Source organism: Xylona heveae (genome assembly GCF_001619985.1).
Source record: "Xylona heveae TC161 unplaced genomic scaffold L228scaffold_1, whole genome shotgun sequence".
Taxonomy (NCBI): Eukaryota; Fungi; Ascomycota; class Xylonomycetes; order Xylonales; family Xylonaceae; genus Xylona; species Xylona heveae.
The window spans coordinates 1,686,535-1,703,364 of NW_017264193.1; the positions used below are offsets into that span (position 1 = coordinate 1,686,535).

The 16,830-nt window shown below is 47.4% G+C and overlaps 6 protein-coding genes across 6 annotated transcripts; 2 read left to right on the forward strand and 4 right to left on the reverse strand.

Moving 5' to 3' along the window:
- Nucleotides 1–1,795: 1,795 nt before the first annotated feature.
- L228DRAFT_257858 (hypothetical protein) lies at nucleotides 1,796–5,306 on the reverse strand (the record flags this gene model as incomplete). The annotated part of the gene is made up of 10 exons (XM_018334020.1): nucleotides 4,884–5,306; nucleotides 4,469–4,814; nucleotides 4,172–4,415; nucleotides 3,656–4,113; nucleotides 3,380–3,596; nucleotides 3,192–3,311; nucleotides 3,030–3,140; nucleotides 2,692–2,979; nucleotides 2,502–2,633; nucleotides 1,796–2,439 (listed from the first exon to the last, which is right to left on the reverse strand). The coding sequence occupies exons 1-10, from the start codon at nucleotides 5,018–5,020 to the stop codon at nucleotides 1,796–1,798; spliced, it is 2,697 nt and encodes an 898-aa protein (XP_018191968.1). The 5' UTR covers nucleotides 5,021–5,306.
- Nucleotides 5,307–6,254: 948 nt separating this feature from the next.
- L228DRAFT_242881 (DHS-like NAD/FAD-binding domain-containing protein) lies at nucleotides 6,255–8,718 on the forward strand. Its single transcript, XM_018331555.1, has 2 exons — nucleotides 6,255–6,880; nucleotides 6,936–8,718. The coding sequence occupies exons 1-2, from the start codon at nucleotides 6,508–6,510 to the stop codon at nucleotides 8,300–8,302; spliced, it is 1,740 nt and encodes a 579-aa protein (XP_018191969.1). The 5' UTR covers nucleotides 6,255–6,507; the 3' UTR covers nucleotides 8,303–8,718.
- Nucleotides 8,575–10,902, reverse strand: L228DRAFT_279621 (amino acid permease; the record flags this gene model as incomplete). Its single annotated transcript, XM_018335700.1, has 7 exons — nucleotides 10,611–10,902; nucleotides 10,158–10,422; nucleotides 9,556–10,026; nucleotides 9,209–9,392; nucleotides 8,993–9,035; nucleotides 8,701–8,850; nucleotides 8,575–8,614 (listed from the first exon to the last, which is right to left on the reverse strand). Exons 1-7 carry the CDS (start codon nucleotides 10,829–10,831, stop codon nucleotides 8,575–8,577), a joined length of 1,374 nt encoding a protein of 457 aa, XP_018191970.1. The 5' UTR covers nucleotides 10,832–10,902.
- A 74-nt stretch (nucleotides 10,903–10,976) lies between these two features.
- Nucleotides 10,977–12,029, reverse strand: L228DRAFT_242885 (hypothetical protein). Its single transcript, XM_018331556.1, has one exon. The coding sequence runs from the start codon at nucleotides 11,564–11,566 to the stop codon at nucleotides 11,228–11,230; it is 339 nt and encodes a 112-aa protein (XP_018191971.1). The 5' UTR covers nucleotides 11,567–12,029; the 3' UTR covers nucleotides 10,977–11,227.
- Nucleotides 12,030–12,851: 822 nt separating this feature from the next.
- Nucleotides 12,852–13,917, forward strand: L228DRAFT_242888 (kinase-like protein). The gene has a single exon (XM_018331557.1). It carries the CDS (start codon nucleotides 12,903–12,905, stop codon nucleotides 13,824–13,826), a length of 924 nt encoding a protein of 307 aa, XP_018191972.1. The 5' UTR covers nucleotides 12,852–12,902; the 3' UTR covers nucleotides 13,827–13,917.
- An 88-nt stretch (nucleotides 13,918–14,005) lies between these two features.
- L228DRAFT_12143 (hypothetical protein) lies at nucleotides 14,006–15,521 on the reverse strand. The gene is made up of 2 exons (XM_018328996.1): nucleotides 15,446–15,521; nucleotides 14,006–15,338 (listed from the first exon to the last, which is right to left on the reverse strand). The coding sequence occupies exon 2, from the start codon at nucleotides 15,222–15,224 to the stop codon at nucleotides 14,226–14,228; it is 999 nt and encodes a 332-aa protein (XP_018191973.1). The 5' UTR covers nucleotides 15,225–15,338; nucleotides 15,446–15,521; the 3' UTR covers nucleotides 14,006–14,225.
- Nucleotides 15,522–16,830: the final 1,309 nt, after the last annotated feature.

Consider the following 16,830-nt stretch of genomic DNA (forward strand, 5'->3'; position numbering starts at 1 on the left):
ACTCTTTTTTTCTTGACAACCCAGCTGCAAATCGAAAATGGATGGCGGGGGAAATAATTTAGAGACGCGACATGCGGGAGCCAAGGGCGAACGCCTCCCGACGAGTGAGCTAGCAAACCCTCAAAAATCGGCACGAATGACGATTCTACACGCGACACGAGCGTCGGACAAGAAAAGAGCCCCACCGTCAACCGGACGATCATACAGAATGAACAAGCACCGAGTCAAGACAGGAACCAAATTATTACTGTATTTTTTGGTGGCGGAGACAGCACCACTTCAGACCTTTCCTTGCTAGGGAACGATGGCAGGACGGGGCGAGACGAGACGAGCGGAGCGAGAGCGGTCAAAGACCCTGGTACCGTCAAATTGTTTCCCTCTGCCTGTCTGGTTCCCTTGGTTCCGCACCGCCGCTAGTAACGCAAATGGCTTCGGGCCTTTTTCTTCGCTCTCTTCTTCCTCTTCCTCTTCCTGCTTCGATGCCTGCAGGAAAGCAGCCTTTTCTCTCACAAACGAGACCCTTTAAAGATAAGCATGAAGAAAATCGGGCTCTCCATTGACGATTAGCGTAGAGGCGAGATGCAAGGAGTCAAGGTGTCGTCGCAGAATAGCGGTAGTGGTTGGATTCCTGAAATTAACTTTTGGCACCTGTGAATAGTAATGCCCCTCACGTAGATGGCTCGCTCACATTGGGGATGAAAGGCCACAGTACTGCACTTGAGTGATTAATCTCTAGCCGAGGTGGACGCTTGCATGGACAGAGTGATAGAGAGGATCAAAAGCATTGCATAAGACTTGAAAAACTTTTCACCTTATTGATTTTCTCTGCATCTGTGTTTCTGGCGGCCCATAACGTTCGTAGCAATGGGTCATCATGCAGGGTCACCCAAAGTGCCCTAGAGTAACTTACACCGCATATCCCGATTAATGCAGATCCAATCCTGTGGCTTTCAGAGGATGCACAGAAGAGTCGAGTGGGCACAAAGGGGGTTGCAGCAAGATGCCTCGCATGATTGTGCCCTGGAATAGAGAGGAGGGGCCAACTAAATGAAGAGGGGGTGGGTGATAAAGGACCCCAATTCGATGAAGAGAAAAGGCGGTGATGCGCAGCAGGCATGATTCGCTCGGCTTCAGAATTGTGGCCTCGTAGTGGAACCCAATCAGCCCAAAACATTGCCTCATCTCATCAAATCAGAGAGGGCAGAATCACTCATCCTGGGCCGACACTTCTTCTCCCCCACTTCAGCCATCATACTGTCACTTTTTATTGCCATGCCACCTTTTTAATTGGCTCTCATGCCGATTGTCACCACAAAGAAATATCATCAACTCCACGCCTTTCCCATCCCCTCGATCCTTCTCAACCATGTCTTTGACCCCTCCACAATACCTCTGAGGCACTTATGGACAGCGTGTCTTCATTTACAATTACTCGTGCCCAAGGTAAGCTTCTCCTTGTCGCTTTAGACCTTTTTTTTTTTTTCTTCTTCGCTAGCGAATTTGCTGCTACAGTGCTTCTCGTACTTTCTTCACCGATTCTTCCCTTTCACGAAACAATGACCTAGCTGGTAAGAATTTCTCGCAGAGGCAATTATTGCCAGCGAAGAGTTATATAAATATCTAAAAACCTCGTCATATCAAATAAATCTTGATTGTTTGCTATGCCTTGGCTTTCAACCGCATCTTAATAGCGCAGCGAACTTAGAGACTGGTAAGAAGGAGGGGAAATGATTCTATATAACCGACGCCCTTGCTGCCTTGACCGAAAAGGAGACTGTCCTTTCTTTTTTGGCAATTACCCACTGGACTCAATGAGCATCCAGAGATTTCCACAGAGGCATCTCATTTGTAAGCCGCTCAGCCACCCAGTCCGCTGCGGAATGAAATCTTCCATGTATAAGCAGCATCGTGTGCATCGTCTTAATGTCGCAGATCCGCTCAAGGGGACTTTGCGGATGGCGTCGACTCGATGCTGTCGTCGATATGCATCCGTCCGAAGATCGTCGCTAAGATCAAGCCAACTGTGGTCGACAAAGTAGATTTCGGCCGGGTCCATCTCCATGGCAATCTTGTTCAAAGTGTCCGTCAGCAGTCGCGAGATGACAGGCACCAGAGCGTCAGGAATATCTCCGTGAATGAGCATTTCCTTCTCCGCCTGATTGCGCTCAGCATCACTCATCCCAGATCCCTGATACGCAGATTTGATGGCCTGGTCCATCTCGTTCAAGACGCGATCAAACAGTACAATCGGGACGGGGCTTTCTTCCAGCCCCTCGGCGATTCTTAGCAACGCTTGCCAGTGTTCACTGCTTGGACCAAGCCTGGAACTTCGGTGTGCCGCTGTATGTACGCTGCGAATGCCACGGACATTATACCGAAGAAAGAGCCGGGGAACACTGCAAAGAACTAAAAACAGCGCCGGCGAGTTGAGTTGGCGAACTTGAATCATGAGTTAGCTGCTAAAGGACTCAATCAAAATTACGGAATCATCATTGTCCTACTCTTGTCGTTAAGAAATCCTTTGTCGTCTGTATGATCCTTGCAGACATGCGCCAAGCGGAATAGTTCGTCCACAATGTAGTTCACAAGGTCCATACTCCACTTGACCACGCCAGAAAGTGATATCAGCGTCTCTACATCAACAGGTTAATGCACGAAAGAACTTGACGAACCACTGGACTTAGCACATACCTGGCATTGCCGCCTCCGTATCTCCACCAGTGGAGCCTGGGCGCGCCGCATTATTAAGGGCAAATATGAATGAAAAGGAAGTGATCCTGAGATTTAAGGCCGCTCTGGCCAATTTCGCTGTGAGACTCTTATTTGCGTGCTCTCCTCGAAATCCTAGAATGCCTTGCATGCTGAGACAACGATGCATGACATTATTACGGAATAGTTTATCCTGGATATTATCAAATGACCAATCTGCGTTTATTGCAAGAGCCCGAAAGATCTCGCTGAGAAAGGCATGTTGAAAAGCTACATCGTCAGATTACATAAAATTAAGTTGAATCTCGCTCTCTACTTACCAGGAGCGGCGTGAGGCTGTATAGCGGCGACAATATCATCGTTATTATTGTGATGAGTACAGGAAAAGGCGAATTGCAATGCAAAGGCGATAATCGCCACGGAAAATCGTGCTATAGGATGATTTAGAAAATATCATGTTGAGGTCAAGGGGTTGAGTTTACCGTCATCTTTTGAATCGTTGAACTTCTGGAGAGTATACTGCATAGGTTTAAAGCGCGCTTCGCCTTCAGCGTCGATCGTGACAGCTCCACAAGCATTTGGAGACAGTGTGACGTGAAGACCTATCCAATGATGAGAAGAAAAGAAAACGAAACCGCAGAAAACCCTGCTTCTGAAATTGTACACTTACATGTTTCTTCCGCTGGAAACGCAAAACCAGCCTCTGCAAGACCAGATACCTTATTCAGGTCGGGGTCTGAACTTATTACGCTCATTGAATCCCTATTATGAAACACAATGGAGCCGTCACTCTTGCCAAAGGCAACGACAGTGTTGAGATTTAAGAATTGAGTAGAAAGAATTGACTTTTCGGAAACATAATCTTCTAATCGACTGAGTTCAAGACTCTGATAGCTTGGTCAGAAACCAGTGAAATGTTAAGGATACAAGGAAGCAGGGACTGTACTTCTCTCGAGGCGCCGACATTGTTCTTCTTTGATGCAAGCTGGTTAAAACTAGAATGTAAGCTTTGGGAAACGGGGCGCAACTCCCATCGAGCTATTACGCTGAAGCTCTCAAGAGCCTTTTCCGTGCTGTCGTTCTCTGGTAGATGAGAGAAGACCGCAAAAATTGTGGGGTATCTAGGTTCTCTGCCGTTCAGATCCGGTTCTGCGGATGCAAATTCCAGGTGAGACAGCTGCGCTGTTTGAGGATCGATGTGTGACACGGTTCCATCAGATGCCAGAGCTTTGGTCAATGGAGAACAGCTGTTCTCTACTTTGAGATGACGAACGGCTATTCCAGGAATTGGCAATGGCGCTGTTTGCGGCTGTTTGTGCCCGGGGGCAAGATTCCAGCTGATGGTGATTCGATAAATTCGAAGACGTTGAGACACATTATGCGTCACTACGAGAAGCGACCCATCTAATTTCCTAGTCTTTAGCATTGAAAATTTATTTTGTTTAGTCTGGCTAGACGATACCTTTATCGCAGCAGATAGAAGCATGCGTGAGGAGATCATTTGAACTTCCCACACTTTCAAGTTCGGCGCCCGTCTCGTGCCACTTCCCATTGGTCTGCTGGTACAGGAATCTCAACGACCCGCCGCGCGTAATGGCAAGCAATGCGGACTTGTTGAGCGGGTGATGAGGGCCATTATTCTTTACATTTCCTGCGGAGTAGACCCATTGCCCATCTTTCCGGACTGCAGGTCGATAAAGAGGCGACAATCGGGAGGTCAGCATCGCTTGGTGAAGAGGAAGAAGACTATCGTACTCACCACCCTATCCACGTTCAACCAAGAAAGGCCTACGATGGCGCCCAAATCATCGACTTGGTCGATCAAGCCAGAGTGTACTACAGACGTACGATTAACTGTAATAACAAGATTTGCAAAAGTAATGCGGCCAGCCACGTCAACAATTGCCAGCTCGGTGCCGGGCGGATTGAAGGAGAGGTGAGCCACTTGCTGCCCTTCAGGAACAGAGGGCAGCGATTGAATATAGCTCACATGGCTTAACCCCCAAGATCCATCCCTGGGGCTGCAGCGAAGATTTCTAATAGCCACGCGCTGACCGTCGCGAGTGACGTATGCGATGCAGCCCACTTTTGACCAAGCCACTTTCCTATTTTACAATCAGAAATGATCCAATGTGCTGCCTGAAGGGGATTGATTTAGAGGCCAGTGAACCTACTGGCAACACCCGCTCAATCGCATCTCATCTAGCCGCTGAAGCAGACCTTTTGCCGGTGGAAGCGGCGGCAACTGGAGGGGTTGTGCGTCGCCGAACAAGTCGGCCATATCCAGAGCGTCATCCATCATCAATGGCATCGCGTGAACACACGAGCTTGACCATATAATTGAATTGTATAGATCAAGGTCAACTGGCGAGATATTTTGCTTCTATGATCTCATATACTAGACTTGTGAGGCTCGTACAGCTTGGGTTTGGAGCATTTAAAAAGTGATAATGGTCTTCCGGGATCTTATGTCATTACGCTCGACAGATTCCAATGCTAAATCTTTCAGCAAGCCACAGCGAAAGGCTATGCTATTCCACTGGAAATAATTCGCGTGTATGTATTATAACGGCGTGATATCTTTTTACATGGGGGATCTCAGCCCGTGATGGACGAACGTTAAGGTCGCCCAATGGAGAAATGGCGTTGCTGAGTAAGGGAAGTACACAGTCGAGGATGGGTTCCAATGGTTAGACTAGGCCTTTAGGGATATTTTAGCGAGATTTGCTAAGTTTTCCGGAGTTGACTATCTTGTGCTTCGACTAACTAAGGTATAACGACAATAAGAACCTTAAAGAACTTAGTCATCTATCTGACTAACTTAACTGAGATAAAGTGAAGCGTTTGTCAAGTAGTGGTACATCTTCTATTTACCACCGTACAAGTTCTCTATATCATTCAATATCCTCGACATACCTAATTGCAAGAGAAGGAGACATATATACAAAATATGTTAGAAACATTTCTAACCATTACGCCTCAATTGGATTAGAAATAAAAGAGAATGCCAAGGCTATAAGCTTCATGGTAGCGAAAAACATGTCTTACCTCCCACTCAGTACTGCCGAAATATCAGGCAGTTTACGGGACCTTTTTTGATGCTGGCAGAAATCTTCTCAGCTGCGACTTGTCCTACAACTAACGCTATCAAACATATTCGGGCCGTCTCGCCCAGTTCCCACGAGGTATGTGACTTGTCCAAAGACCTCAGCGGCAACAACTTATCCATCGCCATCATCACGACTGTTTCCAGGCTTGCTAAACCACTGGAGCCATTTGCCTGTCAATGATGGTGAATCGCCATTTACAATGATAAACTTCGTATCCTTACTACAAGTAGGCTCAATATGATCATTATTGATGCATTGTTTATGATTGTGGTGATGTAAATAAACAAAAAACAAACGAGGCCTTTTTTCATCTTAGCGAGAGTTGGGGCATTCGGTAAAGCGCCCCGTTCTGGGTAATCGCTCCTTCCCCCCATGGCCAAACGACGTAGTCTGGAGTCGTCTCAGCGCCCGCATGCTGCCCACGAGAGAGGGATCTACTCTCAATGTGTGTTTCTCCTCCACCTCCAAACTTCATCTGATGAATTCTCGTTCTTTCTTACCACCACATCTTTCGCCTGTTGCCGCAATCACTGTGCTATTCACGGACGCATATTTTGCAGGACAAGGATCATCCCCTTTGTGATTTTCAGCTGGATGAGTACATTTCGTTAAAACCTCCGACCTTCCCCCCCTTCTTCCCTCGTCCTGTCTCTCCCCGCACAGGACGAGATTCGACTCTCTTCAAACAATGTCTCTACATCTCAGCATGTTGTCCGATTCATCGTCGCCATTGAGCTCTCCGCGCTCTCTTTCACCATCTCCTCCTCCTTATTACTATCCGTCGCCGACGTCGTCGCAGGCCTCACCAGGTTCCTCTCCTACGGCTGAGCCCTTGCTGGACTCGCTACCTGTCAGAATCGAGAGAGATGGGCCCCCTCCGACAAAGAAGCGTCGCACAGCAGAGAAAAAGGAAAGGAGAACGCAATTTCTAGATCTTCACCAAATGTCCGATGTTTATGCTTCCGATCAAAAAGAACAGCTAGATCTCTTACTCAAAACTCTTCATAAGAAGCGAAAGATTGTAGTGATTGCTGGCGCAGGAATCTCTGTCTCTGCAGGCAGTATGTATATTTTTCTGGTTACGAAATGGACTCAAGTCTGACCTTGGCTATTTAGTTCCCGACTTCAGATCCTCTACGGGACTATTTACCACTCTTCGTCGCCAACACAACCTGAAGGCCTCTGGAAAACACCTCTTTGATGCGTCTGTCTACCGAACTCCCGCTTCCACTTCCTCCTTTCACGACATGGTTCGAAATCTCTCAGGTCTCATTGAAACAGCCAAACCAACTGCATTTCATCACTTATTGGCCCGGTTAGCGCACGAAGGTCGCCTGATGCGACTTTACAGCCAAAACGTCGATTGCATTGAAACTTCGCTTCCACCGCTCGCTACACAAGTCCCCCTGAACCCGAAAGGGCCTTGGCCGCGAACAATTCAGCTGCATGGAGGTCTCAGCAAAATGGCATGCGTTAAGTGCAGCCACTTGGCAGATTTTGAAGCATCTCTTTTTGATGGCCCTGACCCACCGATTTGCAAGGTGTGTGAGGAGCTAGATTCTGTGCGCACAAATATCGCAGGAAAGCGAAGCCATGGTATTGGAAAGCTTCGTCCAAGAATCGTTCTGTATAATGAGTACAACCCGGATGAAGAGGCAATTGGCGCTGTCACAACGGCGGATTTGAGAAGTCGGCCTGACGCTATTATTGTTGTTGGAACAAGTCTGAAAGTGCCAGGAGTCCGGCGCATAGTAAAGGAGATGTGTGGTGTAGTGAGATCAAGGCGGGATGGGGTCGCTATCTGGATCAATAACTCACCGATGCCCACCGGGCGCGAATTTGAAAATTGCTGGGATCTGGTGATCAAGGGTGACTGCGACGAAGTCGCTCGCCACGCCGGCCTGAAACGCTGGGATCATATCGACGAAGATAGTTTTGAAGTCTGTTCTGAAGAGGATCGAGCCAAGATCAAGTCTGAAGGCAAAGAAATGGAGGTTCTTTTGGAAACTCCTCGCAAGCGGAAGCATCCAGGCGTGGAGTCTATGCAGGGTGTGCTTACGCCAACATCAAGCCCTACTCCCAAGCTGGCTATACTGGAAAACACCGGCGACGACGCGATGGCGCAAGTCGAATTCGCAAACCAGACGACGAGCAACCCCGCCAGCCAAGGACGATCCATTGCAGACGTACTCCTCCAACAACCCAAGCCAAAGGGCAAAGGGCAAAACACAAAGAGAACCGCCTCAACATCATCATCTACATCACGTGCAAAGAGTACAAAACCAAGAAAGGCCCCCGCCAACACCAAGCGCTCTGCAGCAACAGCAGCATCAGCACCACCAGCAGCGACCGATCAAGTCAACATCAAGGAAACATTTAGAGTTACAAAGTCTGCTGCACCTCCGACAGACCCGGCCGAGACCAAGCCGTCCAAGCCGAAGAGAAGATCAATTGAATTGCAGGATATCCTCAATCCCGCCTAAAACATTTTATTGCAGAGTTGACGCTCGAGCTCACGTGGAAAAAAAACAAGGCTTATATCCTATGGCGTTATTGGTCGCATTGCTTATATACAATAATTTTTCTGTTTCATCCTTTTCTTTCTTTTTTCTCTCTCTTCTATATTACTTTCTCGTCACCCCCAACGCCAGCGCTTGGCCTTGTATTACTATATCCTTTTACATTTTGTTTTGGAACGCGCAAAGGAGTTGGGGGGCAAAGTATAGAAAGCGCAAAAGGAGCAAAGTTTATAGCTTTAGTCGAAGAGCTTGTCCATGTATTTTACAAAGACGTTCCTAATAACGCACCATTAGTCCAGCTCTATAGCAGAAGAAGAAGAAGCAGCAGCAGCAGCAGGAAAACTATATCAATAGTATATTACCTCGCAGGTCTCGGAACGTAATTCCGCGTATACTCTTCTATTTCGTCAAGGTCCTTGAACAAGTCCACTTCCTCTGGCTTGAGCCACGTCGTCTTTTTGTATATTTTCCAGAAAATAAAAATAATTGGGAAAACGCCAATCATGGTATACCTATTGTCGCCAAAGTCAGCCTTTACTCTTTTTCTTCCCCCCTCCCCTTTTCTCTTCCTTCCCTTTTTCTGTGCGGGGAGGGGGGGACGGCGGGTGATGGAGAAGACCGGTGGGTTCTCACGAGACGCAATGCCAGACTTACGAAAAGAAGAATGTAGGCACGTCCCAATTTCCAGGAAGGAAGACTATTGCATTTGTCAGTATTCCCTTCCCTCCCCCCCCAAAAGAAGAAGAAAAGAAAGAAAGAAAGAAAGAAAGAAAGAAAGAAAGAAAGAAAAATCGACGAGAAGAAGAGATGAGAAGAGATGATTCCAGCCGGAAGAACTAAAGGGAAATCTGGAGGGCCGAGGAAACGTACCGGTATAACCCCCGACAAAAGCCATAGTCAGACATCCCGCCAGACCATAGTACGCCGCATATGGCTGCCACCAGCCCTTGTGGGGCAGCGAATCTCGCGAGAGACCCTGCACTTCACACGCGCGTTTGAATCGAAGAAAGGTAAATGCCATGACGGAGAAGTTGAGCAGCTGTGAGGCAGTGACCTGTTCGATGGACATCAGTGTGTCAGTTTCGTTTGATAGACAAAAGGAGATGAGCTGGATTAGAATATAAAGACTCGAGTTGTGCCAAAAAGATATATGTATGCTTGATAGTGAAGATAAAGGTATATAATTTGTACAGACATAGGATTAAAAGGCAACTCACCAAATTGACAAACCACTGCAGCACGACCGAGGCGCCATTCGAGACCTGCAGAAACGAGAGCAACGAAATCGCCAGCACGACGACGACACAGTATATGGGAACGCCCTTTTTTGTACATTTTGCCAGAAACCTCGGCGCTTTGCCTTCGAGCGCGAGGCCATAGAGACTGCGGCTCGCGCAATAGACGTAGCTGTTCCCCGCGGAAAACGCAGACGTCAAGACAACCGCATTGACGATATCCGGAAGAACGCCAATCTGTAGTCGGCGCATCGCAACGACATACGGCGAGGCCGCTGCGCCGGGCAAGTTCTTGGAGAATGCATCGATCAGCTCTGGGTCGTTGTAGGGCACGTTGATCCCGACGCAGAGAGAGCCCAGCGCGAAAAAGGCAGTCAGGCGGTAAAACACGACGTTGTAGGCTTTTGGCATCACGGCGCGAGGGTTTTCTGCTTCTCCTGCCGCCATGCTGACCTGGGATTGTTGTTATTCTTGTGAGCAGAGGGGAAGGGGAACTTTTGTTTGACTCCGTAATAATAAATAATGACTCCATAACGGTTTTAAAAAAAGGGACAAAAAACACAAATCCGGCAGGATATACGCACATAGTCGCAACCACTGATGGTAAAAGAAGCCAGAATCAAGCATTGCAGGAATCCTAAAAAACGGCCTAGGTCTCCAGTCTTGTAATATTCAGCAAAAGCGCCTGGATCTTTCCAGTACCGGAACCCGAAGCGGTCGTGGAGCGGATTCCCGCCGAGCATGGTGACAATGGTGTATAAGATCAGGCCGATGATGAGGATGACTTTGCCTAGAGACAGCCAGAATTCGGATTCGCCGTACCAGTGGACAGCGAAGATATTGATGAGTCTATTGCGCAGTCAGCCGGGATGATTACGGTGTTGAGGGCGGGAATTAAAAAATAAAAGTAAAAGATGAAGGATACGAAAAATAAAAAAAAAAAAAAAAAAAAAAAAAAAAAAAAAAAAAAAACAAGATAAAGAAGATGTGAAATAAAATAGATAAAAGTCAACTATAAAAAAGGGTTAATGGCTTACGCGTATAAGACAATGACAATGGCAATGATGCCGCCCACGGGTACGGCGTCACTCCAGAAATTGATAATAATGTTGCACGCCACAATCTCGAATGGGACAAGAGCCGCTTCAAATACGAAGAAGTTGTATCCCGCTGCAACTCCAAATGCTTCGTCGACAAATCGCCCTGCGAATCGGATGAATGGAGATGATATGGGTAGGTATGTGACCATTTCAGCCATGCCTATCGCGGATTAAAGAAGAGGCCGTTGCGTCAGTGAAATTGCGTTGTTTGCGATGTGTTGCGTTGGGCTTCGATTGAAAGCAAATACTAAATCGGAAGTGGGGATAGCAAGGAGCTTTACAGTTTGTAATTGTCAGAATAAATGTGCACCTATTTTTTTGCAATTATATGAGATTATTTCCTTTTGACTTGTGCCCACAAAATTTTGAAGATTTGCCTATCTTTTTTTGGTGGGCCAGATATTGCAATACTGCAATCACCATGTTCCTTTCCACGCTCTGCCACATCAAAAAGGCTTACACTCTATCCAAATATCATACAACAATATCTTGACGAGGTCTTGAAAAGGCAAAAGCAAATTGATAGCCATGCATCGCAGAAGGTAGAGGGAGACTTACCAAAACGAAAAGGCAATGAATAAACTTGCCGGTCCACCATGCAACAGTCCCTGGCCAATCTGAACATACAGTGCTGTTCCAATCGTTCCGCCAATTCCAATGAGTTGAATATGACGGGGTTTCAATCTTCGTTGGGTATGATCGCATGTCGGTTTGAGAGACGAAGACGACCTTGCAAGTTCGACCGCAGCTCCATTTGCTTCTTCTTCTTCATCTTCCGTCGCTGCTCCTGCCGCCACTGCTGTAGAGCCGGTCTTCTCCTGCGCCTTTGCTATGCGCAGCGCAGGACTGTCGTACTGCGGCAAAGCAATTGACGACGATGACGATGATATCATGTCGTTGGTTCAACGTCCTTTCGCGTCTAACAATGCATTACCCCAGTGAAACGATCAAAGAAGTGGAAGGAACAAAAGCGATAAAAGACAGCAATATCAGCGTATGATCAAATTCAATGGATGTAAAAGACTTCAATGTTTTTAGAACCAAAATTCGGATCAGGCATTGCATCAGCCCCGCCATGCGCGTAACCTACCCCAACAACGCTAAGACCCCGTGGGCCGGTCGACAAGTGCTGAAAATCCTTGGCCCCACATGGTCTGGGCCTGATGGGACATTCGACTTTGCCCCTCGACCAGGCAAGATCACGTTTGGGTATCGCATGATTGGTCATGATCGTTGACAGCTAGAATGAGCAGTTTCGATGCGATGCTTCTGCGTCATTGGTAGGTTATTGGTCATTGTATCCAGGGGGGTTGGCCTCGTTGACGACGTTACTCTTCGGCTTCGATTTCTCTGTGACGTTCAGAAAGAGCGGAGAGCCGAAGGAGTCCCGTCGGGCCCCTGGAGAGGAACGGGGGCGAGGGAGCGGGCTCCGGGTATGTCATCAATTTAGTTTATTACTTCGGGTCCGGTCAAAAGGAAGCAGACTTCGAGAACGGAAGCGAAGACCCTGAGCTTCTGGGCCGACAAAATAACTAAGTGTACCGTTTTTTTATGGTTCTGACGTGAGGTCTAAATTATCTCTCCGCCTCAGGCTTCTCCAACATTCGCTAAATTACAGCGTTATTAGTTGCAGAGAGGCGCTAGTTGAATAGCTATCAGTAGCTCAGTAGTCGTCCCAACCGCTTCATCGTAAAGCAAATCTCACTCGCAATAGCATTGAGAGATAAAATAGAGGTATGTTTGCCAAGATCATAAGAAGAAAGTGACACTGGGGAGATGCTATTATTTATCGTATAAGGTTCAAATTGAATGTTAAAAAAGGAAGATTAAGCAATAAAAAAGGACATACCTTAAGGATGAGTGTTACAAACACGTCGTCCGGGTATTCCAAGAAACAATAATATAGTACCCGTAAGAAAATAACATCTTAAGCCAGTGTAGAACACAATGCCATATTTGTATTTACTGAAGATGGTACACGTCCTGCATTATCCTTGTTTTGCTGTTACGGGGTTCGCTGCGGACGCTAAACCGCTGTTGTTGGAACTGCACTCTACCAATTGCTCTTCATCCCGTGACTCTGTATTGCAATGTGAGAGGTAAATATCATTAGGCAGCAGCGTAGACAACCTGGTAGGTAGCACAGAAAATCTCCCGCATCACTGCTTGATCAATAGAGAAGGCACGAAGCAGAAGCGGTGTGAGCCGAGCCTTCTCAGCCTTGTCCAAATGCACAAATGCACAGCTGAGAAGTACACGTTGTCCTTTCCCAATTCACAAATGCATTCTCACTGTCCAACATCGCCTCTCAGCCAGCGAAATATTTTTGACAAGCCCGTCTACACCATGGAGATCGTCAGGTCCGCAGAAGGCTTCAAGCAAGTCGAAGGCAGATATACGTTCAGCTACTCATCCGTTATTATACGAAAAAATGATCAGCTATATTACGGAAAAGCTCCTTTTCGCGGCCCAAAACTTCTTGAACTCAACTTCTCCGACCTTTACGAAGTGGAACCACTAGAAGCAGAAGATCGGGGACCCAAGGTGAAGCCCACCTGGACTGTATTAGACTCGCCGCACGACTATTACGTCAAAACACCAGACCTCTGGGCTTACCGGGGACCTGAACTCGAACAACAAATCCTCCACGAGGTCGAGGCGTACGAGCTGCTGAAATGCCATCCTCATCCTAATATCTCATTCTACGGCGGCTGCCAAAGTACGAATGGACGAGTATCAGGCATCTGTATGAAGCGGTACACATCGACATTGGCTCAAAAAGTTAACCCCGGCCATTTCTGCAAAGCCAATTTTCTCACTAGCGATGTCCGCGCGTCTGTCGACTCTGATGCTGCCAAAGCATGGCTGGCTGGCATCTTGGCGGGCATCCATCACCTTCATTCGCTCGGCATCGTCCATAATGACATTACGCCCTCGAATATCATGTTTGATGAGGACGGAACAGCTGTACTCATTGACTTTGAGGGTTGCCGAAAGATTGGCGAGTCGCTGGAGATCGTTAGAAGAACATATGGATGGCATGATCCTGAGGTTAAGACCGCGTTGGAGAAGAACGATCTTGACGCCTTTGCGGATTTGCAGACCTTGTTAATCGGGACGTCAGTCGACGACTTTGTGTTTAAGCACGGATAAAAACCTTCCTCAAAAACTTACAAGATGAAGGAATGAGATCGGATGATTGGCTTTGTTAGTAGACTCTTCTTCGCATAAAATGTGACTGGTTTGCAATATTGATAATTGCACGCTTCTATGTCGATTCGCAGGCCGGGACAAATACGCCTCCACTTTTGCTCTGAGCCATGCTTGACCTTGACTCACATTTTCCTTTTCCCTTGTGCACCTCTGGGAGTCAGCCGCAATTGTCTTGCTGCTCAGTTTTTTTCTGGCTTTAGAGAACAAATTCTCTTTGACGGGAGAAGACAGGAGCTCGGACCCCGCAAAAATACCAAAGTGAGTGGCAGATGATCTTCGTTCCACAAAGCCCACACGAAACAATACAACCCACGTACTCTGTGCTCAGTGGCTGCCCCTTTACTTTTTCTTCAGCCCTACCACGTAGTTTACACCACCCTCCAACAAGCTCCAGCTTGCAAGCTCGTGCAGCCATATCATTGGCCCTACTTCCAACGGGATCGGCCGTGTTTCCTCAGTGTCTTTCCACATGATTGACTCAGTGGTAAAGGTCGTCATTTTGTGATCGGCATCGCCGTCGTCATGGTCAAATATGCTGTTCGTATCTTTGATAGATATGACGAGTCGACCGCCCTTGACTGGGTTTGCACTGGGACTGGAACTGGAACTAGCACTGACCGCGCGTGCGTCTTGTGCCCCCTGTGTCTCCTCAGAGATCATGGTCGTGGTCGCAGGACCGGGCATTTCAGTTGAGAATTCAATCTTTGCACTCGTGCGTACGAGCACTCTGTGGACACCGCACACAATGTCGCCTACTTGGAAATTGAGATTTCGGATGTATGCTGATGCAAAAGTCTCGTGGGGGGCTTTGGGCCTGAGCTCGGACCTTGTCGTGCGGGGCGGCGTTCCAGAGGTCCCAGACGTCTCAGCTTCAGACGCAGCCGCGTATTTCTTGCATAATGCCTTGAGGGCCCAAGCCTGCGGATACCAAGTCGCAAACGTGACCATGTTCCGGCGGACATACGCATTCAAGAGCTCATCTCTAGTCAAATGATCAGGGAGCCGCGCAGTCGGGACGGTCTTCCGAGCTGCATCGTAGACTATGAAGACTTGCTCGTCGCCGGAAAGGATGGACTTTGGAATCGATTCAATATTGTCAAATGTCGATGTTGCAATTGTGGTAGTTGAAGACGAGGAAGCACTGGATGTGATACTGGGTTTTTGGCCCTCGTCGCTGGCAGAATCTGGTACTGATTCCTTCGACAACGACCCCTTGCGCATATCATGTTGCACTCTTCGCGCGAGGTCCGCGTGTCTGTAAAAGAGATATGCTATGCCGATGGCAGAAGTGCTCGACACAATGGCGAGAAAAGTCGCAGTTGTGCTGCGTCCTGCCATGGTGTGTTTTTGGTTTCGTTGATTTTAGGCTTGATGCTGATCAGACCTCAAGGCGCTCTCTCTAATAACAATGACCACGAGAGTTGTCAATTGCAGAACACGCCCCGTGACGCACTGCATAATATCAGCATAACTAGCATAAAGTCCCCCTAGCCTTAACTCTCGATCCAAGTTATGGGCTTTTCAAGGCGCTTGCATAATTAAACTATTGCATAACTTACCCGTTCACGAGAGGGGGGGCCATAGCTGGAGGGCCGCTATTTCCGGGCGATTCGGATGCAGCAAGCTCCGAGTCCGACGGGCCGAATAAATAAATCTTAGGCTTGCCTCATAAAGCAAGGCGCTCTGCGATTAGGGAGGCTTGGTTTTGCACCATCTTTTTAGTCGTGTGCTAGAACACTTGTTGAATAAATATTTTAACTATCTCAAGTGTAAGGGGAAGTTGTCCCACTTTACTTTCTACTGTAAGAGAAATTACGGTTCTGATATGGGTCTCTTAATATTTACTGTTGAGATTCTTGCAACGTTTTGATAGCAGTCTCGATATAATAGTTATTCATACACAGAATCCGTAACTCCAAACTTCCGAAACGCAATGTTCGCTAAATTTACCGAGACTTCTGGGGAAGGATATCACGCGGAAGGTTAACTAATTCTCCAGTAAATTAGTTAATCGAAAGCCTCAGTTCTAGGGATGTCGCAAGGTGACTTTCAGGCATAACTTACAATCCACCGACATAAAACTGAAACGTTCTCACCCGTCTCGGTGCATAGAAGTTGTCCCGGCAGGCAAAGTTTTGTATAACTATTGAAAGTCCACAACAAATTATGCTGTAGCTTAGCTAATCAGTCTAATAACACTCATCTATTATCCGGAGGTGGGTTATTGTTCAATTTGACAACCGCCTTCATAGACAAAAATGATCGGAAATATACTATCAATAACCACGCGAGGGCAATGCTCCTCAAGACGACATTACTTCAACATGGTTTGATCTCGGATTCAACCATTGTGCACACGGTGCATGCCAGTGCATATCACCCATCATACCGGAAAGTGCTGCCGGTCAGTGAGAGACAAAGGATATCCACGTCAAAGACTTTTGTTGAACATCAGCCAGTCCCAGAGGTGGCAACCACTTGGCAAAGTTAAAATGACTCGACGCCCAAAATTACCAATGGCTTGCTGTAACCGCCGGGCCGCAGAAGCAACGTGGCTTTATTCTAAACTCGCAGCAGCCAGCATTGGCATGCTTGGACAGGGGGAAATCACTCCCATTGATCGTCGCATGGCGTTGAATAGTCTACAAGGGTTAAGGAACCGTGGCTTGGTGAGAAGAAGTGTAAATCCACCACTAAATATTAGTTTTGCCGTCGATTGGCAAAAAGTATGCCCCGCTGCAAGGGTACCAGGAGCCAGAAAAAGAAATCAGGTGATGTTATGGATATGTAGTAACTAGCGCAGAAGAGTCGGAGGGGCACAAAGAGGGGGGAATACAAAGGTATATGCAGTAAATGTGAAAGGGTCCGCATGTTAATCTAGCATGCACTGGCAAAAAAGAAACGGCACAGCGAGAACCTCTTTGGAACTAAAGAGTTTCGACGT

Bases quoted from the DNA above. Each gene is read 5' to 3' on its own strand.
- L228DRAFT_242881 (XM_018331555.1), top strand. From the start codon at position 6,508: ATGTCTCTACATCTCAGCATGTTGTCCGATTCATCGTCGCCATTGAGC. The intron at 6,881-6,935 runs GTATGTATATTT...TTGGCTATTTAG, and splicing joins AATCTCTGTCTCTGCAGGCA to TTCCCGACTTCAGATCCTCT.
- L228DRAFT_242885 (XM_018331556.1), bottom strand. From the start codon at position 11,566: ATGATATCATCGTCATCGTCGTCAATTGCTTTGCCGCAGTACGACAGT.
- L228DRAFT_242888 (XM_018331557.1), top strand. From the start codon at position 12,903: ATGCACAAATGCACAGCTGAGAAGTACACGTTGTCCTTTCCCAATTCA.
- L228DRAFT_12143 (XM_018328996.1), bottom strand. From the start codon at position 15,224: ATGGCAGGACGCAGCACAACTGCGACTTTTCTCGCCATTGTGTCGAGC.